This window comes from Mauremys reevesii, linkage group 6 (assembly GCF_016161935.1).
Source record: "Mauremys reevesii isolate NIE-2019 linkage group 6, ASM1616193v1, whole genome shotgun sequence".
Classification (NCBI taxonomy): Eukaryota; Metazoa; Chordata; order Testudines; family Geoemydidae; genus Mauremys; species Mauremys reevesii.
Genome location: NC_052628.1, coordinates 94,364,355 through 94,391,691, shown reverse-complemented (window position 1 = coordinate 94,391,691; position 27,337 = coordinate 94,364,355). Strand labels below are relative to the sequence as shown.

At 41.5% G+C, this 27,337-nt stretch overlaps 2 protein-coding genes across 5 annotated transcripts in view; one reads left to right on the top strand and one right to left on the bottom strand.

Moving 5' to 3' along the window:
* Window positions 1-649, bottom strand: part of GCNT1 (glucosaminyl (N-acetyl) transferase 1) — an 87,544-nt gene extending 86,895 nt beyond the window's left edge. For 3 of the 4 annotated variants that reach the window (XM_039543252.1, XM_039543260.1, XM_039543257.1), the window contains exon 1: window positions 511-649. The gene's annotated coding sequence lies outside the window, so the exon portion shown is untranslated. The remainder of the gene's footprint in view (window positions 1-510) is intronic. The other variant, XM_039543254.1, reaches the window with a different exon arrangement.
* Window positions 589-25,513, top strand: RFK (riboflavin kinase). Its single transcript, XM_039543262.1, has 4 exons — window positions 589-963; window positions 8,455-8,606; window positions 12,520-12,622; window positions 21,952-25,513. The coding sequence occupies exons 1-4, from the start codon at window positions 621-623 to the stop codon at window positions 22,080-22,082; spliced, it is 729 nt and encodes a 242-aa protein (XP_039399196.1). The 5' UTR covers window positions 589-620; the 3' UTR covers window positions 22,083-25,513.
* The last annotated feature ends 1,824 nt before the right edge of the window (window positions 25,514-27,337 follow it).

The following is a 27,337-nucleotide window of genomic DNA, read 5'->3' as shown; positions in this document are numbered from 1 at the left end:
CGCAACTCTGGGTTTAGGCCAATGCTCAAACCACTGAGCCTCCCTCCCCCCGCTGCTGATGCGGGTTGCTGCAGCATGCTAAACAGCTGACTGGCAGTTGCCAACAGCTGATCTCCCCCCGGGGGGGGCTAAGCAGCAGCCGCCTCCTCCCCCCCTCCGAGCCGGGGGGGGGGGGAGCAGCCTTAGTCGCCTTCCCAGATGGAGCTGAGGCATGATCCGGGAGTGTCTGGGCACACCCCGTGCGCGCGCCTATGGTGAGGTGAGGGGTAATTATCCGCCCCCCCTTCCTTCGGCGCCCCCGCGAACCAGCTGAACGCCGCGGCTGAGTCGCTGCCCCGATCCGGGGGGGGGTGGGGAAAGGGGAAGAGGCGCTCGGCGCGGCCCGCTCAGGGGAGAAGAGCAGGAGGCTGACAAGGGCTCCGGGGCTAGCGCGGGGCCCCTCCCCCAGGCTGGCGCGAGGCCCTTTCCCTCCTTGCCGATAGCGAGGCAGCAGGGACCCGGCGCGCTCACCTGGGGGAACAGGAGAGGGGGGAGGGTTGCGTGCGGCGTAACGAGTCTGCGCGGCGTCCCTCCCACGCGCGGCTGGGCGAGTCCATTCACGGGGGAATCCGGAAGATTCGATGGCGGAGAAACTGGAACTTTCCAGGAGGTGGCGGCTCGCGCCCGCCCCCTGCCCGTCCCTTCCGCACCGGCGTCTGGGAATTCAAAGCCGGCTAGTCGACTCGACAGCAGCCCGCCTCGCGCTACGACAGCGCAGCAGCGCTCAGGAGGGGCCCGCGCGGGAACCGTCGCTGCCGGTGGCCGTTGGGGTCGGTTCGCGAGCTAGCCGCCCTCGCCCCCATCGACCCTGCGCCGGCGGCCGGGCTGCTCCTGCCGCGGCCATGAGGCACCTGCCCTATTTCTGCCGGGGGGAGGTGGTGAGGGGCTTCGGCAGAGGCTCCAAGGAGCTGGGCATCCCCACCGGTGAGTCGGGTATTAGGGGCTCGCGCCGAGCTGGGACCCTTCCCCCCCCCGCGGGGCATGGGGGCGCCGAGACCCCACCTGGGGGAGGGGGGGACCCGTGTGCGGCGGCTGCGGAGGGGGAGTAACCCTGACGTCGGTGACCCGCCCATTCTGACGTCACTGATATTACAGCACCGGGTCGCCGGCCGCGCTGTGGGTGGCCGGTAGCGCGGCCTGGGCTCTTCTGCTGCCGGCCCTGGGAGCAGCCGGAAGCGAATCTCTTCTCTCGGCGCGTGACCCGGAAAGCGCTGGGCCGGGCCGGGCCGGCGGGCGCCGCGCACCGCTGGGGCAGGGCCTCGGTGATGGCGCGGGAGCCAGGTCTGGGGGCCTCCCTGCGGAGCGGGTGGGCAAACCCAGGGCCAAGCAGGAGCAGTGCACAAAGGGCCTCGTTTGACAATACCCCCCCCCCCACACACACACACACCCCTCGCTTTAGCAGCAGGCGAAGGTTGCCGGTGTCGATATACCCGCAGACTGTCAGTGCATTTAGCTTATACTGATACTCTGCGCTAAATAAGCTCTTTCAGCGGAAGAGTTTTTATACTGATACACCGGCGTCTATTCTAGGTCTGCTGGTATAGAAATGTTGCCCCCCCCCCCAAAAATAAATAAATTCCACTCCAACTGACATTGACTATCTTGTCAAAAGCTGCAACGTTGACTTGGCTTGAATAACACACGAATTCACTACAGCACCACTTCTTCTGAACTGGTGCTGAATGCTCTCCTTGTTTATGTTTAGAGTCCTTGTTTAGAGTGAACTAAGGCAGCCTGTCTACAGCCTACGGTGGGGAAATCTTGTAACTGTTTCCCACAGTTACTAACACTGATTAGCTCCACTTGTGTTAGGAACATTGGGAGAGCCGACATAGACATGCCACCAATTTTTAATCTCCATGTTGATTAAACGTGCCTTAAACAGAACTAGATATTATTACTTCCAGTGCTGATCACAAATAGTGTCTGGACACTAGGCATCTTGTGTTGTGAATTCTGGAGAAACTGAACCAGGGATGGCAGCAATGGAAAGTTCTACAAAAATTCTTTTATGTAGGCAAGGTCAGTCATGCTTTTTGTAATATGATGAGAAGAGATTATTTAATTAATGTTTGTAATTAAACTGTTCTTAGTATCACTTTAACGGGGTCATTTTTTAACCATTTTTTGGCAACAGGCTAGTTTCTTAGAGTTTGCCGTAGAAGATCTGTGATTCACTCAGGAGCATAGTTTTGTTACTTTCCATGATCCCTACTACCATGCTAGCTTAATGCAATGATTAGGAACCAGCACAAATTGGTGATAGGTTTGCATCCGAAATGCCCCCTTTTAAAATGTCAAATTAGTAGCAATTACTGTGTATGATATCTTGCTTTTTAAAAAGTGTTGTCCTAGTTGCAGGATTTGTGGGATGGAAGGAAGGAGTTTTCTTTAGAGATTGGGATGAGTGCATGTGTATAGGTAAGGAGGAGTTGCAAAATAGCTTGCTCAGAAAGCTGGGATGAAATCATGGCACTATTTGATTTAAATGGAACTTGGAATTCACCCCAGCTACCCATCACTTGGACTGTGATACAGAGGATTCCTGGGGGCGGGGAAAGTTTCTTACCTAAACAAAGGTTCCCCATGTGTTCTAACCCCCTTCCCGCCCCAAAAAAAACCCCAAAACAAAAAAACCCACATACACTCAGATGTATAGTGAGGGCTTAAAAATAGACATCATCTGTGGGGCCCTGTTCTATTTCTTCAACTTGGGAGATGCTTTTCTTTTGTGGTTACCTCCCTTTTTTTGTGATAAAGAAAAGTTAACTTCCCAGTAACAAGCTAATAGAATTAGCTTATCAAGAAGAAAAATGTATAGTGTTGTGAAAGCAAAACTAGAATTGGAGAAATGCAACACTACTATGTGTATCACTATATACAGGTAAAAGGAAGCTGATTAATCTTTCATGTGGAAACATAAAGCAGAGCGATGGACAGTGCCTCTTCATTTGTAACACTTTGAGTTGGAGTTTTACAGTTAATCAGTGATAGCTTGTCTGATTTAGCCATGGTCTGCACTTAAAATTTAGATCAACCTAGCTATGTTGCTCAGCGGTGTGAAAAATTCACACCCTGAATGCTGCAGTTCAGCTGACCTAACCCCAGGCATAGAATTCTTCCATTGACCTAGCTACAGCTGCTTGGGGTGATGGATTACCTACATCAGTGGAAAAACTTTCCATTGATGTAGGAAACATCTACACTATACTCACATAGCTGCAGCTGTGCTGGTGTTGTGCCCATAGTGTAGACATGCCCTTAGTTTCTGGGTCTCTGTACCATTGCTGAGCTTTAGGGCTGGTAAGATCTTTCCTGTATTTGGGGGGCGGGAGGGGGGCCAAGGAGGGGAAAGTCATTCTGTTTTGTAACATAAAACTAGGAAGTCCTTTAAGCTAAACACCATAAACATTTTTATTTTATTTGGTGACTTTTATTGGTCTTGAAAGAATGCTTTATGAATTCCTAAACTTACTAAAAGGTTAACACAGTGTTCAGCTGCTGCTCCTGTACAAACTGACAATACTTGCATGTTTTGAAAACGTTACATTGATGTTTTGGTCTCAATCAGTAACTAAAAAATTTGCATCACAGAAATCAGTCAAGGTCATTTAGCCAAGAATAACAACTGTGCTTTACCATATATCCATGTCACTTCTAAAGCACAGACTTCAGGACGTAATGCTAAAAATACCAAAAGCAGTTTCACAGAAGCATTCTGGTAAATGTTTCAGCCTATCTCTTTAAAATATTAAGCGGTACACTGAATATCCTGTCAGGTTAAAATCATTCAGTTTATTAATTTGTGCTGTTTACTTTGAACAAATGGATTGAAATACACAATGCAAATAGAAATTCACCATGAACAAAAATTATTCTAACTCGTTTTATATTCTGGTTATCAGGTTAGCAAGATACTGAAATTTGAGCAGCCATTTGCATTTCAGTTATGTGTAGGCTTTTTTCAAGCTTCCTTACAAAGCTGTCATATCTTAGGCCTTGTCTACACTACAGGGGAAATTCTATCTAAGCTATGCAACTTGAGTTATGTGAATAGTGTAACTCAAATTGACGTAGCTTAGATCTACTTACCGTGGGATCCACATTATGCAATGTTGACAGGATGCTCTCCCATCGACTCCCCCTACTCTTCTCGATCCGGTGGAGTACAGGAGTCAACGAGAGAACGATCTGGGTCTAAATCGACAGCCTATGCATCAATCGCCACTTGTCGATCCCCCGATAAGTATAGACAAGCCCTTAGTCTAGAACAGGGAGTAGGAATTGGGAGTTGCTGCAAAAAAGGAAACATAAACGGAGGAACCTGGAAGAGGGAGAATAACAAAGGAAGGAAAAGAAACAAAAGACAGAAGTAAGGTTGGCACAAAGGGGAGTATATATTTTTCGCCAAGGCTTGGTCTTTAAGCACAGTTGTATTGCTATAAATATAAGAATGATTTTAAACCAATTTAGCTAAACTGGTGCAAGTATATGGCCACTCTTTTATGTCAGTTGAAACTTGGCTTATCAGTTTAGCTTGGTTCTATAAAAATTAGATGTAATCTAAACTAACTGCTACCAGTTTTTGCACTGACTTTCATACCAGTTTCATGTTGCACTGGTTTAACTGGACTGATTTCATTTAAACCAATCAACTCCTTTGTGTGGACGAGCCATGAGTGATATTGATTGTGACAATAAAGTAAGGAATAAATACCCTTGATCTTGATTTCTATCCAAATCTCCCACTGATATCAGGAAGTGTAGTGAAGGAAGTCTATGAAGTCCTGAATTCATATCCCAGACCAGGTAATAAAACATAAAATGTGAACTTCTTTAATGATACACCTACACTGCAGTTTTTCTGCATCTTGTCTTGTGTTGTATTGGCCCAAATCCTCTCTCATCCACACTCAAAGCCTTTAGAGTTGTCTGGAGTTGGCTTACTCCACTGGGGTATGAGTCAGGCTGCACATTGACCTGTGATTTACCCACTTTGCCTTGTGAAGGTAGCAAAGGCACGGGTACCTGACTTTGAGTCTAGGTAGTCCTCCCCTACCAGTCTCACAATTCTCTATAGTGGTATATTCTGGCCTTTCTACCTACTTACTTCCTACTGCTTTTCCTCTATGCATGAGAAGCTATTGGCAGTTCACATCGCTGCACTGTGGTATTAATCCTCATTTTAACCATGGCCTGCTCTGCCAAACAGCATAGAAGATGGCCTACCTCCAGCATGCCACTAGCTGGCCCGAGTTGCACACTGAGGTTCTAGTTAATGTCTGGTGTGAGTACGCTCAGGACCATCATTTTAACAAGAGCTCCAGAAATATCCACCATTAAGATTATGTGGAAGAGTCTGGCAGAAGTGAGTGTCTGCCACACTGGTGTTCAGTGTAGGGAGCATATCAGGCACCTGAAGCACCTGTATTTGTGAGGGCAAAGATGGAAACGGTAGGTAGGCAATGTGCCCTCTGCATCTAAATACTCCTTCTGTGAGGAGTTGGACTAGGCATTTGCCACTGAAGAGCCCACTCTTTCCTATGACATCCTTCCGAATCCAGATGGTCTTATTATCAGACTGGAGGAAGGGAGGCAGAGACGCCAGCGAATGGGGCCATGATGGATACCAGGAACAGACCACAAAACGGAAAACCCTAGTTCAGCTCACTTGGCCAGATTGGCTGGTGAACATCCTGGGTCCATAGTCTAAGGACTTATTTGGGGTTGGACCTGGGGAACAACCTGAAGGAGATGTGCAGGGCCAGGTCTGAATCTGCAACATTGTAAGTGCTGCCTGCCATATTTGTTGTCGTGGGGAGAATTTTTGTTTTAAGAGGGAAGGATTTCTGGGTTAGACCAATAAAACTATCACTGTGGAGGATGGTGTATGTAATGGGGTGTGCTTAGCTTTGGCTGAGGGCTGAAACCAAGACATCTTCTAGACAGTTTCTTCTTCCTCCACCCCTTACTCCCCACCCATATGTGATCCAAGATGGATGTCAAGGGGAGGGGAACAAATTAAAACACATTGCTAATAGCTCTTTCAAACTACCATTGCAAATATTCTATGCAAAATATTTAAAAGTTTATTCTCATGCTTGGTAGGCCTGTATACTTAGCAAACACTGCTCTTTAGTAACTCAATTACACTGATATGATGTAGACTTATACCTTGACTAGCAAAGTACTGTTCCAGGCAGCATGTTCATAAGTCACTACTGGACCTCATTGCTTCTGATTGTTCTGTCTGTTATTAGGATACTGTTGGGGCAGGGGGAGGGGGGAATTCCACTGTGCTGCTAGCAAGCCTCATCACACCAGCCCAGGGTCCTGGTAATTTTCCTTCACTCCTAAATTGTATGCTTATATTTTTTGCCCACCTTGATCCAGCCTCAGTGGTAGGTGCACTTTCTGGTTGCCTGTACCAGGCCTGCAGACCAGCAGTGTCTTGATACCACTCCATTCAAAAATACTTTTTTAGCTTTGCAGATGTATGGGTCACAATCATATAGGTGGCATTGGCATCCAAATGATTTTGTAGGCAGCACCATCTTGCCTTCTGTCTGCCAGATGTGCACTCCGCTACCCTGCAACCGCTAAGAATGTAATTTAATTCTCTTACCATGCTCTCTTAAGTCGGTGTGGTGTCATAAGCATTGGCAGGAATAGGTTGGTGGGGTCCTCCAAAATAACAGCGGGAGTCGACACTCCGTTGATAACAATGTAATTAGGAGAGAGTCAGGGCCCTGCTTCTCCCAACAGGTAAATGCCAGGTCTCCTAAGCACCCTGGTGCTATGCATTTTTTCCATACTTCCCATGTTGGTTTTCATGGACCTGTCTCTGTGATTAATGAAGGCCTGCAAAACTAGGGAGAAGTACTCTTTGCAGATGACATTTTTTCTTTCTTTTTCTGGCAAGCAAAGTATGGGCACAGATTTGCCATCAATGGCTGCAGTGCAGTTTGGGAACAACATGCTCTGAAAGCACGCTATTTATTTCAGACACACTTCTAATGTCCACTGCTCATTGGTAAATTACAATGTTAATTAGTGCTCAAATCTCTACTACTACAAACCCAACAGGTTTCAGCCAACACTGAACTACTTTGCAATGACCTTTAGCAGAGTGGGGTAGAAAGCTTCCCAAGGACTATTGCAACCTACTTCCATTGGTAAGGGCTCCCTCAATTGAGTGGTCTGGTGCTGGAGGGTTGGGACAACCTTCCCATCACACTGTGCTAGTTCTCTTGCACCAGAAGTGCTGGTCTACACATGGGGAATCTTCAGTAATTGCAGCATTCATCATGTCTGTCCACTCTGTGATGAATGAATTGGCTTCATAGTCCTGCCACATTCTGCATCTCAGAAAGTGCTTCCAAAAGGCCATCCAGCAACTCACCACTCCACTGCATAAATAACTCTCCTGCAAACAGGAGCAGCTCATCTAATGAATCCATGGCTTGTCCCCTGGTTATAGTGGACAGAGGTGAGGCTTGTGTAGAGGAGGAAGTGCCTCAGCTAAACGTGGCAGGCTAAACTACTTCTGCACAAGAGTCTAGGAAGGCTAGATGAGTTCTCCCGCCGTATACCACAAACCAATTCCTATAGCCGTTCCACTTGGTGAGGTGCTAAGAACCCTGGGATATGACCCCAGAAGGCGTAGCACCAAACAGAGGTCACTGCTTTACCAGTGTGAAAGTGGTGTATACTGGCTTATGTGAACTGTTTGATGCGGACTCTGAGGCAGGCTTAAGTAATGCACCACTGCACACTGTAATACACTCAGCCTAAATGAGTGTTGACACCTCTTCAGAGATGGAAAAGATGGAGAGAATAGGATTGTTTGTAGAGTAAAGGAATGCTCTCTGACAAGTAGCTTGGGTGATTTGTTTTATAAGTGCAGTCTTAATGCTGTTTCTTGGTCTTCTAGCATCTGAGGTTTTTTTTAACTAACCATTTTGAAAGGCAGTATACACTCAAACCACTGATAGGTACCTGTAAGGTACACTTTAATGATTATTTTGTGTGTGAGACTTTCAACACAGCGGTACCCTGACCTCATTACAGTTTGGCTTCCCTTTGTAGTGCAAATAGGACTATGGCCATGTTCTCTGATTGTGCTAAAAGCATTGAATTCAGCCTGGTTGGTTAATGTATACAAGGTCATTTCTACACAATAACTTGGAACCATGTTTTCCATAGATCTGCTAACTGTGTGGTATCTTGGATATCTTACACAGCCAGTGTGCTAATCGGCTATGAAGCTGTTTTTTCCTATTGCTTATACTTGTATTAAGTGGAGCATTGTGTCATTAATATTAAATGATATGAGTAGAGTTTTTTAAATACATTTTAAGCAGTTTACTGTACTATGGAGCACTTAATTTATATAATGTACACTTTTATTTGCAGCTAACTTCTCTGAGCAAGTCGTTGAAAGCTTTCCATCTGATATCTCCACTGGTATATACTATGGGTGGGCCTGTGTTGGAAATGGAGATGTGCATAAAATGGTTTTGAGCATAGGTTGGAACCCATACTACAAGAATGTAAAGAAATCAGTGGTAAGAATTTTGCTTTATGTGGTATTTTGGTTATAATAAACCAGGGGTTCTCATACTGGGGGTTGAGACCCCTCAGGGGGTCACGAGGTGATTACATGGGGGGTCGTGAGCTGTCAACCTCTATCCCAAACTCGGCTTCGCCTCCAGCATTTATAATGGTGTTAAATATATAAAAAAGTGTTTTTAATTTATAAGGGGGAGGGGTCACACTCAGAGGCTTGCTATGTGAAAGGGGTCACCAGTAAAAAAAAAGTTTGAGAGCCATAGTAATAAACTAACTAGACTACTGGCTTGACTAAGAGGAGCGGAAGTTGCTCCATTAACTGAATGAATGGGATTTAGATACTACATTTCCAGTCATAACAGTGGCACTTGTCTTATATTTACATACTGAGAGGAGAATCTCTTAGTAGACAGAATTCATGCAGCCATAGAAGAATAAGACATGTTCCCATTTACCTCTTGCATCATCAGTTAAATTAGCTAAATTCTGATGCTGAATACAGGCCCCTTGTCAGGCTGCCAATTAAAATAAACATACACTTAAATAGTAAAGTGAGCACATTAGATTATAAAAGACACGGAAATAGGATAAATGAGTAAGAACCTAATGACATCTGTTATTTTTCAGAGTATAACTGCACTTCAAAATAAAAGAGAAATTAGTATGGCTTAATAGATTTCTTTACATAATTTGTGGTGTTCTTCCATTATGTTCTCTGATCAGTAATGGAATCCATATACACTTCCACCCCGCTATAACGCAACCCGATATAACACAGGTTTGCATATAGTGCGGTAGCAGCGGGGCTCCGGCTGCTGCGGGGAGCCCAGGGCCCTTCAAATCACCGCTGGAGCCCTGCTGCCGCTACCCTGGGACTGCAGTAGTGGGGGTCTGCTGGCGATTTAAAGGGCCTGGGGCTCCCCATGGCCGGAGCCCCGGGCTCTTTAAATCACTGCTGCAGCCCTGCCACTGCTACCCCATATTACGGCGTTTCACCTATAACGCGGTAGGGATCTTTTGCTCCCCACAACTGCGTTATATCGGGGTAGAGGTGTATGTTATATTATGGCCTCTTATGCAGAATCAGTATAATAAACTAAAAATGAATTCAAATATTATCAAGAACAAAGTCCCATGCCCTCTAATTATACCATCATCTGTGTAGGATTTTTTTCTCTTGGGTCCTGGCTCCTTAGCCTGAACCAGCAAAACTAGTTGGATTTTCGGCATTCTGAAATCACAGGCATTTAGGCATGAGCCCCTGCCCCAAGTTTTATTCCAGCTGCTACTCTTTCATGTCTCTTTAGAATCTTCATTCAGTTCCCAAATGTGCAAGAAGCAAAAGCATCCCTAAAATCTGCGTCTCAAATAATACATGATTTCTTCAGAATTCAAGAAACGATTTCAAAGATGGAAATAATCTAGAGCTAGATGGCAGTTTACTACATTAGAATCCTGAAACCTGATATGAAATGTGGGTGAGTAGTAGGAATCTTGACAATGATGGTAAAAAATCAAAATCATAAGTAGTTTTCCTAGTCTTAATAATTTCATAAATGTAGGATTCCTGCTCTTGAAGAGCAAAACACGTTAAGAAATTTCTCACACTAACCAGTTAAAAAATAAATAAATAAAAACCTTCAAGCAGCGGTAAGAACAGTGGTATTTTAAAAGCTTTTTCAGGTAAAACAGTAGAGCTCTATAGTACACTTGCAGGAGTATGCGGAGTGTAGGAGTAACTTGATATAAAAACATATTTGGTAAGCAAAGACAAATATAATTGTTGAATCCATTTGTTGCTAGTACACATAGCTTCACATGCTAAAACACTGTAGCTGCTGCAGTTTGTGAAATTTAAAGCTCTTACCCATAATATTCTTCTAAATTAACTTCAATAGGAATGGAAATTTGTGCAGAATGTCTGTGACCCAGTCATTTCAGTTTTGTCTCTTCTGCTTAGCATGTACCTGAAGGTACTCAAGGAGCTTATGGGTCATTTGTATCTGGCATGTCTTATGATGACGCTTAGCTATACATTTCCTTTAATTAGATATGAACAATGGATTTAGTGTGTGTAGATTAAATGCCGATTAGTGACATAACTAAATGAGGATTTTGCTTGAGAAATGAAGTGCTTTGTTCCAATTGTCATGCTTGTTAGCTAGTTCAGCTAGCTCCTCATTTAATTGCATGTGCTTCTTTGATTCAAGAAACATTAAATTCAGTCATACATACTAACAGTATCATGAGGTACTCGATGTATTTAAGATTTCAGAGTGTTAGCCCTGTTAGTCTGTATCAGCAAAAACAATGAGGAGTCCTTGTGGCACCTTAGAGACTAACAAATTTATTTGGGCATAAGCTTTCATGGGCTAAAATCCCCTCCTCTGCCATGTACATTGGCCAAACTAGACAGTCTCTACACAAAAGAATAAATGGACACAAATCAGACCAAGAATTGTAACATTCAAAAACCAGTAGGAGAGCATTTCAGTCTCCCTGGACGCTCAATAACAGACTTTAAAGTGGCAATTCTTCAGCAAAAAAACCTTCAAAAACAGACTCCAACAAGAAACTGCAGAACTAGAATTAATTTGCAAACTGGACACCATCAGACTGGGAGTGGATGGGTTACTACAAAAAATAATTCCCTCTGCTGATACTCACACATTCTTGTCAACTGTTTGAAATTGGCCACCTTGATTGCATTGGCCTCATTAGCACTACAAACGTGATTTTTCCCTCCCTTGATATTTATCCCTTCTTGTCAACAGTTGAGAATAGGCCACTTTCACCTTAATTAAATTGGCTGGTTAGCACTGCCCGTCCCCTCCCCCCAAACTTGGTAAGGCAACTCCCATCTTTTCATGTGCTGTGTATTTATACCCACCCTACTGTATTTTCTACTCCATGCAAATGATGAAGTGGGTTTTAGCCCATGAAAGCTTACGCCCAGATAAATTTGTTAGTCTCTAAGGTGCCACAAGGACTCCTCGTTTTTGCTTATACATTTAAGAGGACTAGAAAAATGTTTTGTTTCCTCTCTTGTTTGTGTTAAGCCATCTAAATGGAAACAAATTCAAATTTAATATGTATTAAAGATATTCTATGTTTAGGATAAAGGTGAAGGATTATGGGACTAAATTTGACTTAGGAGCTGTTGATTCAGAAACTGTACAGGAGTGTTTTTTTTTTTAACTTAAAATTATATATTCACATCTTAAGTGATTCTCAGCCATTTTCTGCCCTCCGATACATTGAGTACAAAACTCATATTAAAAAAACCTGGGCATTGCTCAAGTCTACATGAGCATGTAGACTATACTGTAGTTCAGGGGTCGGCAACCTTTCAGAAGTGGTGTGCCGAGTCTTCATTTATTAACTCTGATTTAAGGTTTCATGTGCCAGTCATACATGTTAATGTTTTTAGAAGGTCTCTTTCTCTAAGTCTATAATATATAACTAAACTATTTTTGTATGTAAAGTAAATAAGGTTTTTAAAATATTTAAGAAGCTTCATTTAAAATTAAATTAAAATGCACACCCCGGATCAGTGGCCAGGACCCAGGCATTGTGAGTGCCACTGAAAATCAGCTCGCCTGCCGCCTTCGGCACCTGTGCCATAGGTTGCCTACCCCGCTGTAGTTCTTTAGACATAGTAGCATGAAATTAATGGTTGAGACTCTTGTCGTGCTTACTGAAGTTTCAAAGATGCTCAGTTTACTGTACTTTAACGGTTTTCTGTCAGGTAAATGTTAAATTAAGTTACTGAACTTTAAGATGTGGGGCAGGGATAAAACAGGTTTTTTTCCTCTTTGTAGTTGGTAACAGTAACTTGGGTTAAACTTCTTGAGAAACAGAGAAAACATAAACAAAACAGTTATTATAGTTATTTTTCTTTTTCTTTAGGAAACGCACATCATCCACACATTCAAAGAAGACTTTTACGGTGAAATTCTCAGTATAGTCATTATTGGGTACATCAGACCAGAAAAAAACTTTGATTCCTTAGGTAAGTATCAAGACTTCCCTTAAAGTTTTTGTTTATGAAGATTTTTTTAGCCTGAAATTGATGGTTTATGCAGTTTACTGCCACCAGAGATTTGCCTTCCTCCTGTGTTCCATTTCACTTTTGATGATTAAGTAAATTTGCTTTTGGAAGTGGATCATTCAAACCATAAATATGGTCTTTGCTTGCTATGGTAGGTTGAATGCAACAAAAAGGGCTTTAGTATTCTGATATTAAAAAATAAAATAAAATTAAGGAATATCAAGAAATATAGAAAACAGATATACTTACAAGCTGTGTCACCTTGCACATCTGTTTCCTGGCTGAATTATTCTTTTTTGGGTTACCAGGGTGATATCACTCCCAGAACCTTGAATTCTCTCTGAATCTGAGCTGTTGAAGAACAGCTCTTTCACACAATCTAAATTGATTATTCAGAAGTGGTAGTCCAAACAGAATCCTCATTATTTGGTCTGGCTCTTCAATATAGAACTTGCCGTGGAACCTCCTATGTTGTGAGAGTTGCAAATCTGATATATCATCAGGTGGTAGATTCCAACCCTTTGTGTGATTGCTTCTTGTATCAAATGGAGAGGCTTCACATTTCAGTTTTACTGCTCTTCAGAGTACAGTGGAAGTAATGGTGATCTCTCACTTTGGTGTCTTTTCAGCAGGGGCTTTTTACTAATTGTTCCTACTGTTATCGGTGCTGCACAATATCCGAAGGAAAAGCCTTGGAAGTAATTATTCTCAACGCCCATTAGATGTGTCTTGTGCCAGATTGTGTAAACCTGTCCAGATTATGCACATACTAGGGTTTGTCTTTATGAATCAGAGTTATGGGATTGATAGAGAAATGAGGGGGTGTTATACTGTTGTTTTTTTAGTCCCTTCTGGCCTGGAAAACTATGTTCCTTTTAGTGCAGAAATCCTTAGAGGATCCTAGTTTTGGTAATTACTTTAAAGACAATAATGCAGCACTGTTTCCAGATGCGCATTGTTTTCAGATTAAGCCTTTACATGTACCAAAAAAATGAAATTTTAAAAATGACAGAAGAAAGGATTTTATTATTCAGTTTCTTTTAACACACATTTGACTTCAATGCTCAGCAAAGAGAAGTCAAGATCTTTGTTAAAGATTCGTACTACCATCTGCCCAGTTAAGAGCGGAGACCGCTCTGACCCAACTTCATTGGATCCTCCAAAGAAACTTCTAGGAAAAACCCTGGAAAAACAAGATTTTATTGTAAGATACTTTAAAAAAAAAAAGGGGGGGGGGCATCCAAAAAGCACCTTCATGTAGTCCTTTTTCATTATAATGAAACAAGAAAAGGGCACATTCTGTAAGAAGGAGAAAGTGGTATCTTTAACATACATCCAAATACTTGACGTTTTAGTTAACGTTCTCGTTAGGGAATGTTGTAATCTCTCTGCTCCAGTGTACGTTAAGGGTGACTGGATGCCTGGCTGGCTAGTCTTTGGCATTCACTTCCTTCTGACAATGTAACTGTTAATACTCACTCAACATCTGCCTCTTGTGATTTCTACCTGGCTGTTTCTCACTACAGTCTGTATCTTAGCTTCTGTAGAGGGCAACCTACCCTTTTTAAATCTCAAACAGTGGGAATCTCTGACATTTGGAGGAAAGAAACTTGACTTGCCTATGACTGGTACAGTAAAGCATCAAGTTGCCTTACAGAACTGCTACTTGAAACATTTTTCCTAGTCTTTATAAGTCTTATGCCAGTAAATCCCCTTCTTTTAAAAAACATTTTTTTGCATCAATATTTTATTGATGTGCAGCTTTAAAGGTTTTTGTAATTATGTACATTTCTTCATTGTTAAACAAGTCAGATGGTACTTTCCATTAGCTTACTGGTAAATGCAGTAGCAATACTGGATGCCCACTTAGTAGAATCTGTATATTCCGTCAAAGTGATTAGAAGTGGGATGAGGCTATATAAAACTACTTCATAGAAGACCAAGTATTATGTTAATGGAAGCAGAAAGTACATCCTGTTTTGGTAAACTTAGGTTTGGTAGTGAATATCTCATTAGCAACATAGTTAATTTAAATCGTTCTGTAAAACTGGTATTTACTATTTAGTAATACCTTATATTAGTATAACTATGAGAGTTGAGGGAAAATACTGCTCTCAGCTATCCTTTATGCACTTACAAGCACTGTGTGTCTCAATGTCTTCCTTTATAGTCAGCGATTTACCCCCAAAAGGTGTGAAGGATGCACGCTGAAGGGAGGAAGAAGCTTTTATAAAGTGGCTTTAAAGCTGAAACTGTCAGGTGGTTTGTGGACAGATGGAGGATTTGAAAGTACCTTTCACTCATCTGAAATTGACTAAATTTCAAGTTTGTCCTTTCAAACTTAGTAGCTTTTTAAAATAACCATCAGTGCTTGTTAATATTAATATTATTTCCTTTGATTAATGCTACTAATCTTACCAGGCCCTCTCACAGGTCCAGAGAGGCCTGGGCCACTTCCAGCTTTTGAGGTCCCTAGCCATAATAAAAATAAAAAATAACATCGCATGAAAACAAAATAAGGCACCAAAAAAAGTGAGACATAATTTGAATAGTCTTTTTATTTAACAAATGCTCTTCTAGTGTTTTTCTGTGCAAATGCACTAATTATTGAGGGGAAAAAATCTAGCTTTTGTGCAATGTAACAGTTGATATTAAGCATGGTGAGCCCATTCAAAAGCTCTTGTTCCATAGTTGAATGGTGATATTTCTTTACCTGCTTCAACACATTGAAAGTGCGTTGACCTGAAGCCACTAATGCAGGCAAACTGACAAAAATGTGCAGTGCAGATGTGATATTAGATATCAGAGAGTCCAAGTTAGAGTATTGCTTGAAGCAATCCTTTGGCTTGCAATCCAATTTAAAGTTCATGGGATATATTCGATTGAGGAAGATGACCTTATCACTGAGATCTTTTGAGATTTCATTGTTTTACTGTTGCTGAAATTGTTCAGCTGTAGAAAGTAGATCTTCATTTCTCAGTCTGTTGAGTTGCCAAAGAAACCCAAAAAGGGTACAAATTAGTCGCAGTGACTCAAATTGATGTACAAGACATGATTGAATAGAGTCAATGATGACAAGGAAGACATTGACCCTTTAATGCTGCTCGGCATCGGATTCAGTAGGTCAGTTGTGATTGGTGGAAAACTCAGATGAAATGCCAATATTCTGTGCTACTAATTTGGACTCATTCAGGATCTCATCCCATTGTTCATTGATAAGACTTTCAATGTTATCCCTCTCAACAGCAAGTGTAGCATTGTTTGCTTTAGTTACCAGATTAGTTTGGTGGATCATCGTAAGTAGCTTCATCAACAAAGATGACATCAGAATGCATTCAAATTTGGACATATGCTTCTGAATAGACTGAAGTTCAGTTCGAGCCTGTGCAGTGAAATTGAGAGGCCTGGTCTACACTACGCATTTAAACCAAATTTAGCAGCGTTAAACCGAATTAACCCTGCACCCGTCCACGCAACGAAGCCCTTTATATCGATATAAAGGGCTCTTTAAACTGATTTCTGTACTCCTCCCCGACGAGGGGAGTAGCGCTGAAATCGGTATTGCCATGTCGGATTAGGGTTAGTGTGGCCGCAATTCGATGGTATTGGCCTCCGGGCGGTATCCCACAGTGCACCATTGTGACCACTCTGGAAAGCAATCTGAACTCGGATGCACTGGCCAGGTAGACAGGAAAAGCCCCACAAACTTTTGAATTTCATTTCCCGTTTGCCCAGCGTTACGCTCTGGTCAGCACGGGTGGCAATGCAGTCCCAAATCCAAAAAGAGCTCCAGCATGGACCGTACGGGAGATACTGGATCTGATCGCTGTATGGGGAGATGAATCTGTTCTATCAGAGCTCCGTTACAGAAGACGAAATGCCAAAGCATTTGAAAAAATCTCCAGGCTATGATAGACAGAGGCCACAGCACAGTGCTGTGTGACAAGCATAACGGAAAGCCAAAGAATCAAATGGACACTCATGGAGGGAGGGAGGGGGTACTGAGGACTCCAGCTATCCCACAGTCTCCGAAAAGCATTTGCATTCTTGGCTGAGCTCCCAATGCCTGAAGGGTCAAAAACATTTTCCCGGGTGTTTCAGGGTATATGTCGTCAATTTACACCCTCCCCCCCCCCCCCCCAAAAGAAAAGGGAAAAAAATTGTTTCTCGCCTTTTTTCAATGTCACCCTATGACTACTGCATGCTGCTGGTAGACGGGGTGCTGCAGTACTGAACACCAGCATCCCCTTCCTGGTGGCAGATGGTGCAATATGACTGATATCCGTCTTCATCATCATCCCGTGAGTGCTCCCAGCTGGCCTCGGTGAGGTCGGCCGGGGGCGGCTGGGTAAAAGAATGACTCCCGGTCATTCCCGGCAGATGGTACAAAACGGTTGGTAACCGTCCTTGTCATAGCAACTGGAGGCTGAGCTCCATCAGCACCCCCCCCCCCCTTCATGTCTAAAGAAAAGATTCTGTCCTGCCTGGACTATCATAGCAGCTGGAGGCTTCCTCCCCCTCATTTTATCTCCCTAAAAAGTCAGTGTTTCTTATTCCTGCATTCTTTATTACTTCATCACACAAATGGGGGGACACTGCCACGGTAGCCCAGGAGGGTTGGGGGAGGAGGGAAGCAATGGGTGGTGGTGTTGCAGGGGCACCCCCTAGAATTGCATGCAGCTCATCATTTCTGCAGGATCTCTGAGGCTCTGACCCAGAGCAGCTGTGCTCTCTGGTTCTCTAGTAGACTTGCCCCATATTCTAGACAGGACTGACTCTATTTTTAGACAAAACATTAAAGAAGGGAGTCATTCCCATTTTTGTCCATGCGCCTCCGGCCGACCTCAGCGAAGCCAGCCAGGAGCACCCATGACAGCAGCAGACAGTACAAAACGATTGATAACCGTCATCGCCAATTTACAATGGCAGATGGTGCAATAGGGATGGTAACCGTCTCTGCTACCTTGCAAAGGCAAATGAATGCTGCTGTGTAGCACTGCAGTACCACGTCTGTCAGCAGCATGCAGTACACATACGGTGACAGTGGCAAGGCAAAACGGGCTCCGTGGTTGCCATGCTATGGCGTCTGCCAGCGCAATCCAGGGGAAAAGGGCGCGAAATAATTGTCTGCCGTTGCTTTCACGGAGGAAGGATTGAGTGACGACATTTACCCAGAATCACCCGTGACACTGTTTTTGCATTGGGATCTCAACCCAGAATTCCAATGGGCATGGGAGACTGCGGGAACTATAGGATAGCTACCCACAGTGCAACGCTCCGGAAATCGACGCTAGCCTTGGTACATGGACGCACACCGCCGAATTAATGTGCTTAGTGTGGCCGCGTGCACTCGACTTTATACAAGTCTGTTTTACAAAACCGGTTTATGTAAAATCAGAATAATCCCGTAGTGTAGACATACCCAGAGATTCAAGCTCATTTAAAGCCTTTATCACTGAATTCAAATGCTGCACAACTGGTTGAACACCATCAGTCCATGCAGACCATCTAGTTTTGGACATTCCATGCAGTGAAACAGGAAGATATTGCTTCAGAATTTCCCACCTTTGTGGACTGCTATTGAGATTATAGATTTGCTGAACAGTTCCAAAGTAAGTAATTGCCTCCTTGCAATTTCTTTTCCAGATTTTCTCATGAAATGTATCAAACAAAATAAACTTTTCTGCAGTTGAAAATTTTGAGCTGTCTACAATCTTAACATATCAAATAACCATGGTAGTCAGTTCCTTGTGAGAACAATTTGGAATGGCATCAACAATGATTTAAAAATACTTGGCATTTCGAATCTCATCAAGAATTGTTGTTTGTATGAATAACCCACATAGCTCAATAAACTTGTTTTGTATGCATTTGGAGAGATAATGGACTTGCGTGCGCTTTTGGCTTTCTTGTGATTCTCGAACGTTTAACATGCTCTGATAAAAGTGCGTTGTATTTGCTGAGGAGCTCATCTATGCCTAGAAAGTTTCTATTTGCACGATCACCAATACATTGACTGGAACCAAAGAGAGTCTATCCCCTCTCAGAAAGAAAAAGGATGACATTCAGGATGCACTCAAGAAGTTTTTTCCAGTTATTAGTTTCTGTAGAGAGTTAAGTCGAGTAAATTCTCAGCTGTTGCTGCCCTACTGGCTGATTTCCATGTGACATAGTTTTCTTCGTGTGACGTTGAATTCTCATGTGATGGTATTCAGTCTTTCAACGTCCTCCAACCTCTGATGCTCCATCCTGATTGATCAGAGAGAACTGATGCATTTGAAGCACTTTTGGTCAAAATGAAGCAGGGTGCACAGTATAAAGATTGTTTTTCTGTACTCTAGCGTAACCAGTCTCTTGTGCAGGTCTCACTGTTTGGAAGAGTTTTTGTCAGCAGACGAGTAGGGAAAGCACGATTATTAGTATCTCGTGGAACGTTACTTGCGATTTCAAAACAACTACTTTGAAGAAAAGATTGCATTTGGGCAGCATTGCTCTTGTCAATAATTCCAGTGTCAGTCAGTGTCAAACCTGTAGTACTGATGTAAGATCTACATATTTCAGTTGCTGTTGAGTTTCTTAATCGTACACAGGATCTTCTGCTGCATCTGTTACTGTTGATACATCTCCTCCTTGAGTATTGTCCTCATGATCAGGTATTGACATTGAAAATATCACCTGTTGCAGTTGCAGAATTTTCATTATCTGTAGTATTGTTTGTTGGTAAGGTATGTTTTCCAGAGGTTTGAGAAACTAAGTTATTGGCTTTTGAGCTCTTAGCTGCTGCTTTACTCAGTTGTGTTTGCCATCTCTTGCTTGCACCACTTTCAGATTTCCTCTTCATAGTGATCTGGTCAATATGTAGCCTATCCACACTTGAAATATTCTGCTGTAAATAAGTAGCTTATCTACACTTGAAATCTTCTACTGTAAACATGTACACAAATTCTGAATGGTACACAAATGCTGAAATCATCAATGATCTGGAGGATGGCGTAGACTGCACCCTCAGCAAGTTTGCAGATGACACTACACTGGGAGGAGTGGTAGATAAACTGGAGGATAGGGATAGGATACAGAGGGACCTAGACAAATTGGAGGATCGGGCTAAAAGAAATCCGATGAGGTTCAACAAGGACAAGTGCAGAGTCCTGCACTGCTACAGACTAGGGACCGAATGGGTAGGCAGCAGTTCTAAAGAAAAGGACCTAGGGGTTACGGTGGACAAAAAGCTGGATATGAGTCAGCAGTTGCCCTTGTTGCCAAGAAGGCTAATGGTATTTTGAGCTATATAAGTAGGGGCATTTCCAGCAGCTCGAGGGACGTGATCATTCCCCGCTATTCGACATTGGTGAGGCCTCATCTGGAGTACTGCATCCAGTTTTGGGCCCCACACTACAAGGAGGATGTGGAAAAATTGGAAAGAGTTCAGCAGAGAGCAACAAAAATTAGGGGGCTGGAGCACATGACTTACGAGAAGAGGCTGAGGGAACTGGGATTGTTTAGTCTACAGAAGAGAAGAATGAGGGGGGATTTGATAGCGGCTTTCAACTACCTGAAAGGAGGTTCCAAAGAGGATGGATCTAGATTGTTCTCAGTGGTACCAGATGACAGAACAAGGAGTAATGGTCTCAAGTTGCAGTGGGGGAGGTTTAGGTTGGATATTAGGAAAAACTTTCACTAGGGCTGGAATGAGTTACCTCGGGAGGTGGTGGAATCTCCTTCCCTAGAGGTTTTTAAGGTCAGTCTTGACAAAGCCCTGGCTGGGATGATTTAGTTGGGGATTGGTCCTGCTTTAAGTAGGAGGTTGGACTAGATGACACCCTGTGGTCCCTTCCAACCCTGATATTCTATGATTCTATGAAAAGACTTAAAATGAAGGAATACTAATTAAGAACACAAAATGAAACAGACAGGTTATTATCCTTATCACTGAATCAAATCTCAAGCACGCAAGGTATAATATAAGAGGCTGAGCTGAAGATAAAGAGATGACCCACTTATCTATCTATCTATCTATATATATATGGGGGGTGGGGGTGGGAGGAACAGAAAACAAAACACACAGACATGGATACAGACAGGGATAATGTCAAAAAAATGGACTACAAAAGCCTATGATGATGGCCAAACTAGGGCTAAACCAATCAGTCACCTCTTTCATCTACCATAAGAAGATGGCTAAGGAGAATTCCTCATTATTAACTAGATGTAAAACTATAAAGACACTAAAATGTAACAGTTCTCTACTTTTCAACACTTGATCTAGCAGCAGCCACTAGTAGTGGTTTGTTTATATAATCAGCTGATCTGAGGAGACACATTCATCATGGTCTAATCTTGTGCCATCAGAACTGATATATTTTTATTTAATATTATGAACATTTTATAACTTTTATATGACAAAATCTAGAGGTTAACAAAAACATTTTTTTTTTTTTTTACCAAATCACATCTCTTATTTGCTTCAAGTTGCAGCTATAAGCTGAGCGAGGCGTATCACATTTTGGTCCAATAGGGATGTGCATAAAAATAATTTGCGAAACTTATCAAATGCCAAAAAATTAACAAAATATGAGGCCCCCTTTGAGCTTGAGCCCCAGGCCAAATAGTCCCCCCCGCCCCCGAATTGGCCCTGAATCTTACATCTACAGTAAGACATAGTTTCAAAAAAAAATCTAGTATAAAGAATTCAACACACTTCTAATGAAATATGCAGTAAGTCTATACTTTTCTCTTTCAGTTTAAAAAGAGTAGGTTTAAAATTATAACTAAAAAATGAATGTTTACCACTGGTTGGAAAAACGTAGGTGGGACCATTTTTCATTTGAGAATGCATTTCCACTGAAAATGAAACATTTTATGAAACTCTGTTCATTTTGTGGAAATTTTATTTGAGGAAAAAGTGGAAGAAGCGAGAGTTTCAACCATGCTGATAACATTCCATTTCAACATTTTTTGTTTCAGAACTTTCCCATTTTTTTCTATTAGAATAAAATAGTCAAAATCAAAATGTTTTGATCTGAAAATGGCACTTTTTGGGAGCTCTTTCATGGGAAATTATGAAAATGTTGGGTTTTCTGAATAGTAACAAGGCCAAATCTCAAAATCCTTTGTGATATGGGCTTTCCACCCTCTGCGCAGCTCTAAAAAGAACATTGTCTCTGAACCTGAGCTGATCACTGGTAGCAGTGTGGTTTTTGTGGGTCACATGCACTCTCTCAATATTGTATGGTTTAGTATTTAGTCTGAATTTTTTTTTAAAATATAAATTGTCAACTTTCCTTTTGCAGATACACTTATTTCAGCAATTCAAGATGACATTGAAGAGGCTAATAGAAAACTAGACTTGCCAGAACACCTGAAACTTAAAGAAGACAACTTCTTCCGCATGCCAGAAAGCAAACTAGTAAATGGCCATTAAACAAGGTCATTTGTACACTTATTTGTATTGTACTCTTGTCTTTGGTCTGCTCTCATTAGTATTCAGCTGTTTTATCTGGTTAATTAAGTGAAAGCTGTGGGTGAACAAAACACGGTAAAACAGTACAGCTGTGTTAGGCTTCTTTGTTTGAACTAATGTATTATTAAATCTGTCATGCAAGGGAGTAGAAAGTAATGTTGTTTTCTTCTTAAAAATCAACATTGTGATTCAGTATGTTAAATTGTTCACAGGTCTGATCATATGAAACACAAAACCAAAGTTACTAGTGTCTTTTTTGTCTATTGGCTACACACAAAAGACCATGTGAAGGCATTTGTTTGTGATTAGATTAGAGTGGACAGTCATTTCTGCTTTCAGTTTTTATATTTTCCTTATATCTGGATTTCAGCTGCTAATTTAGAAAATACCAATAGTGATCATGCTACAAGTTTGTCTGTGATGTGGAAAACATCAGTAGCAAGAATTAGCATACTGTAGAGATTATATTTTTGATATATTTTAGTAGGCATATATTACACTTGAAACTGGCATTAACTGAAATTATTTATTATAATTTTATTTGAAGAGATTATCACTAAAGTAAAATAATTGCACTGTTTTCCATTTTAGTGACATGCTCCCTATTTTAAGGGTTGCCTGAATCCTAAAATGGATGCTTCTGTTTATTTAAAACAGTACACACAAATCCCATTATGCCAAATTATGGGTTGACTGATTTCATTTTGGAATAATAGCTCACTAGATTTGAAGTAATTTAAAGACACTAGATTTTAGGTTACTAAATTAAATTTGTGTAACTCTGATATTGCAAAGCCAATTCAAAGCAGTCCTTAGTGCAAGAGATCCTCAAATGATTGGAGCCACTATAGCAAGACCTGTGCCCTTGTAGCCTCTAGGATGGGAGAGAGGACCTAGAGCAACTGAGTGTTGGCTATTGACAGCTGCTGCAATGGTGCTTTAGGGGCTGTTGCAGCTGGACATAACTGAGAGCAACACTGAGGCTGCTATCTCTCTGGACAAAACCCACCCCAGTTGACTTGAGGACTGGGAAGTTAAGCCACTTCTATGTCCTACCCCTTCCTTGGGTCCTGCACCAAATGCAGCTTGCGTGGCACCGATGATGAAGCACACTATTAATCGCTATGTGAAAAAGAAACCAAAGCCGGTTTTGGGACACTATGTGAAGAGGATAAATTCAGAGTATAAACATTTCAGTAAAAAGTAAATAATTATGATTTCTTTTGCCATACAAGACATAAACATGCAGACAAATGCCATATTATCTAAACTGTGGTTGTACTCCAAGCAGATTCTATAAAAATGGGGTTCTGTATTTCTAGTCTGATTCCAGATCAAATCTGCTTCTCTTACATGTGATTTTTGTGAGTATGTGAGTATGTGATTTTTGTCCCGTCTAACTACTAGCGATGCAAATTCATTCTGGAGTCTCAACCTGGCAGTTTTGCATTCCTGATCCTGGGCTGCTCCTTGGGCCTAGAATGATGCTTCACATACGTTAGTGTGCTGAGGGCCTGTAATATACAACTGTCACCCAGCACTGCCCTGTGCACTGCAGTGTTGTCCTGAATCTCTGCAGTGCTGTGTGCTGTAACCCTGCTTTGACACACCCCACCCCCAGCATGCCTTTCATTTCAGGGCTTATGCGGTCCTCAGAAGTCAGACTTAGAGCTGTCTTCCTCGGTTCCTGTGATGAGAATCCTTACTTCTCCGAATACAGGCTTCTAGGTACCCTTTGTCCTACTCGGTCTCTCTCACGCAGTGTAAAGAGACCAGAGCAGTTGTGAGAATCTTGCCATGAGAATGAAGTTGAATTCTTTGATTTGCATATCACCAATTAGAGATATTGCAACTGGAACTTAACAGTCCTATTGATATGAAAGAGAGAAAATAATCTAAATCAGCTGAGGAAGAAGAGCAATAGTACTTGATCTGGTCCTAGTTATCTTTTCAGAGTGTACACTGAAAATTCTTGACAGAACTGCTGTCTCGGATTTTCCAAAGAAGTTTCAGAATTTCTCGTTTGTCTTCTGTTCAAAGTTGGGAGAAAACTCAATTATATGTGGTAGAAAATACTGTTTAAAAAGAATGGTTAATGTGAGTGGCATTTTACTATATGACTCAGTGTAAGATGTCTTTTTACACTCTGCACAACAATTCAGACTTGTAAGTTGGAAGGAAGGGTAACTGCTAGGGATAAATTTTAATTCAAATGAAGGAGTGAAGGGAGGATTTTCTTGCATGAAGATGTCCAGTGAATTCTGATACTTCACATTCCCCCTTTCTCTATTGGGGGAACAAAATAGCAGTTGTATATATGTTAAGAAAAAGGGGCTGTATTGAAAAGTAAATCTGTTAATTTAGGGTTTTAAAACTAAACTATTGTGGCATTTATAAACTTTTTGCCAATGATTTCATGTGTCAGTTGAGGAATTGTATACCATTTTAGGAAATAAAGGTGCCTTAAGATATTTGAGTACAATTGTTCATAATCAGTAATGAATACTAATGTCCAAGAGTCATTTCACAATGTATAACCATTGCACTGAGCAGAGAGAACTTGAACTGCTAATACCGTAATTTAAGACAACTGAAGGTGAGACAGAAGTATAGTTATAGTGAGCTGGTTCATATAGAGTAGTGTTGAGGTTGGTGTATGAGAGCAAAAACGTGTTTCAGAGTATCTCTCTGCCCTTATGTACTTGCTGGATATCAGTTACTTAAGTTTGTTACAACTTAGTACAACAGAAGCTTTATGAACAGTTATATTTTTGTACTATATACTAATGTAAAATTAAAATCTTGTATTTGCTTATTCTGCTGTTACATCTGAGCTAACTTGAGGGGGGAAAAAAACAAAACTGTAGCTGGGTAACAGTTATTCCTGTTTGTCTCATGTTTTAGGATGAAAAGTCTTGCTTGGTATAAATAATTTTTACATATTGTTTGGCATGTTCTGAAAACATTGTCAGCTGTTCACTATTTATGCTGCTTGTTTACTTGCCTTTCTTTCAGCTTCTTCAATTAAAACTTTGTTTGGTGTGTGTTCACTTTCAATTTCCCAGTGCTGCAATAGGTGGGTTACAAACATTGCAAGGGAAATGGCTTTTTACAAATGTTTTTTAAAATTTTAAGAGAACCATCAAAATACTTTTTTCTCACAGTTTACATTTTGGGCCAAATACAAGTTATTGTCTTTTTGAAATCTACTGCTACCTTTGAATAAATGTATGTCTAGTCTAGGGACCAGTCAATATACATTTTTTTTTTTCAAAAGGAAAAAAACTGATCAGTAGCTTTTAGGTAGGATAAAATTGGTATTGTTAGTTTAGTGCAAAATATGTACATTTTTAGCAGATGTTGAAAACGTTGAATAAAGTGCAATAACTTTGCTTGATTCTTTCTGCCTGACTTAAGTTAATAACTAACAATTGTTTATGTAGTGAATGTTCAACATTGAGAACCACTGGTTACTGGTAATTTCTAGTATGGATATATATAAAATCAGCTAGTTAAAGTTGGGTTTTGTATTACTTCAGTTGACTCCTTTGCAGACAGCGGACTTCACTCTTTCTTGTCATGAAAGTGCCCTACCTGCTTTTTGGTTTGAGGGCAATGATATTGTACAAAAAGAAGAAAAATCCTGTTCACCTTTAATCAGTGTGAAGTTGTACATATGGAGATTGGTACAGCTACCATGCTAACTGCAGGCCCATGTGTCTTGAGCTTTGGAATCTTGTACCAAAAGTTTTATTAAAATTCCATGCTGTTCTTCAAGAGTCCCTGCAGACTCCACAACATGTGAAGTCACCTTTTATTAGCAAGTCTTCCTACTATTTGGCAAATTATATATCTTAACCTTCTACCCATCCCTATCATCATAAATTCTTAGGACTAGGTTTTATTTATTCACAGAATTTCTGTCGAGGATTTATTGCCATGTTGTATAACTAACACTGTACTCACCTGAAGCTACTATTACTTCCTGGATAGTATTTCCACAAGATAGATTTTTAATGAAAACCTAGTAAAAATTCACTTGGTCAAATCTTACTCTTTTTCATATTGATGTAAATCAACATTGATTTTTGTTGTTTCTTTTTTAAATGGATGACAACACTGGCTCTTTCACTAGTGAAAACTTAATTACAACATTTTTTTCTCCAGATTGCTAGATATCAATAGTTAATCCTTTATTTTATTTATTTTTTGTTAAATCATTGCCTACTACAATAGTACCCTGATCTCTCATCTAGGGACTGTAGGTTCTATTGATAGATAGAGAGAGCCCTTTTAAAAGCAGAGACTATCCTTGACTTTCAGTGATGCTTTTTAGTGTCCGCCACATTTACCATCTAGTTTTGATTTATTTTTTTTTAAATAACGTTCAAAGGGGTTAATCTGAAATTTAGAACTAATAAAACAAAACATGGCTGTGGTGATCAGCATCCTGTTGCAAAACACCCCCCTCACCCCACTACAAAACTTCCTCCCCTCAAGCTCCTGTTGACACCATTTATCAAGAATTCACCCCTTACAATCAATTCCCTCCTCAACAAAACCACTCCCCCTCCACAAAATCAATTCTCTCCCACCTTGTAAAACATAATTCATTTCTTCCATCTCACTCACCCAACACAAAATCAGTATCTTCTTCCAGGAGCTCTTAGAACTCAGCCTTCTCCTCACAGCAGCCTGTCTCACCTCTTTCAACCAAAAGCACTGCTCTTGTGGAAAGGGGGAAGGCACCTCTTGCTGCTTCTCTGCTGGCCAAGCCTGGCCCAGCTCTGCTTCTGTAGCTCCAGTCTCATAGTAACTGTAAGCAGCTCTTCATGCTGCTTTTTATGCCTTCTTTCCTGCCTTGAAGCAGCTGGAAGAATGGATCTCCATGGCAGGTGAGATACAGATTAAAAATTTTGGTAGCCAGAGAGCCATAGGTGGCAAGTCAAGCTGGATGCAGAAAGGCAAAAGCCAAATGCTAGGCAGGTCTGTACCCTAAGCACAATATAGAGGTTAAGGCCTAGATTTTTCAAAGGTATTTAGGTGCCTAATTCCAATGGGGGTATATTTAGGCACCTAAAGATTAGGCAGATCTGTACCTCCAATGGGAGTTAGGTGCCTAAATACCTTTGAGGATCTGGCCCTCAACCGCTACATTGTGCTTACAGTGCAGACTCTTTAGAATTAGGTGCCTAACTATATTCCATTGGAGTTAG

Bases quoted from the DNA above. Each gene is read 5' to 3' on its own strand.
- RFK (XM_039543262.1), top strand. From the start codon at position 621: ATGGCGGAGAAACTGGAACTTTCCAGGAGGTGGCGGCTCGCGCCCGCC. The intron at 8,607-12,519 runs GTAAGAATTTTG...CTTTTTCTTTAG, and splicing joins AGAATGTAAAGAAATCAGTG to GAAACGCACATCATCCACAC. The intron at 12,623-21,951 runs GTAAGTATCAAG...TTCCTTTTGCAG, and splicing joins AAAAAACTTTGATTCCTTAG to ATACACTTATTTCAGCAATT.